The sequence below is a fragment of the Bison bison genome, unplaced genomic scaffold (assembly GCF_000754665.1).
Source record: "Bison bison bison isolate TAMUID 2011002044 unplaced genomic scaffold, Bison_UMD1.0 scf7180017862520, whole genome shotgun sequence".
NCBI lineage: Eukaryota > Metazoa > Chordata > Mammalia > Artiodactyla > Bovidae > Bison > Bison bison.
The window spans coordinates 4,306-4,986 of NW_011493092.1; the positions used below are offsets into that span (position 1 = coordinate 4,306).

General features: G+C 70.9%; 1 protein-coding gene across 1 annotated transcript in view; it reads left to right on the forward strand.

Annotated features, from left to right (window-relative positions):
* The first annotated feature begins 91 nt into the window (after positions 1-91).
* Positions 92-681, forward strand: part of ATHL1 (ATH1, acid trehalase-like 1 (yeast)) — a 6,030-nt gene continuing 5,440 nt past the window's right edge. Inside the window, 2 exon segments of the mRNA XM_010832854.1 lie at positions 92-319; positions 552-676. Of these exon segments, the coding sequence (XP_010831156.1) occupies positions 577-676 (100 nt within the window). The 5' untranslated portion in view covers positions 92-319; positions 552-576.

A 681-nucleotide genomic window follows, 5' to 3' on the forward strand; every position in this document is an offset into this window, starting at 1 on the left:
GAAGCCCGGCCCGCCCTTCGGCCCCCCTCGCGCACGCCCAGGGTGGGGACGCGCGCCTGGCCCGCCCCGCGCGGCCCTGGGCGGGGACCGCGGGACCTTCCGGTGGCACGGCCGCCGCTGGCTGCTTCTCCTCCTGCCCCTGAGGGTCAGCGCCGCTGGAGCCGAGGGACGCCGCGGGGCTGCGGACCCAGAGACGGGGCCTCTGGCCCGCCTGCCGTCCCCTTCCCCAGCTGCTGACCACACCCCGCCCTGTACCGACTGGCCTCCCGGAGGGTGAGGCCCGCGGGCTGAGGCTCCGCCCTTCCTGCCAGCAGGACCGGTTCGTGGGGGTGCGGCCCTGAGGTGGGAGCCGGGGCATCCGTGGGTCCCTGGATCAATAGTGGGGGTGGGGGTGAGCATCTTCTGGCAGAGGGTGTTTCCTGGCCACCCAGGAGGGCACACGCCCCTCCCTCCACCTCTGGGGCCACTAGTCGAGTTCCAAGGAGAGCTTTGGGAGTTACACAAAACAGAGGCCCAGCCAATTGTGGGGCCTCTGTCCCCCACTTTTGCAGGCCCCTCCGCGGAGTCACCCTTTCCATGGAGGATGCCGGCAAGGACGCCACCAGATTCACTGCCCATTCTCTGCCCAGTGACCCCCGGCTCTTGGCCACCGTGACCAACGCATACTTGGGCACACGCGTG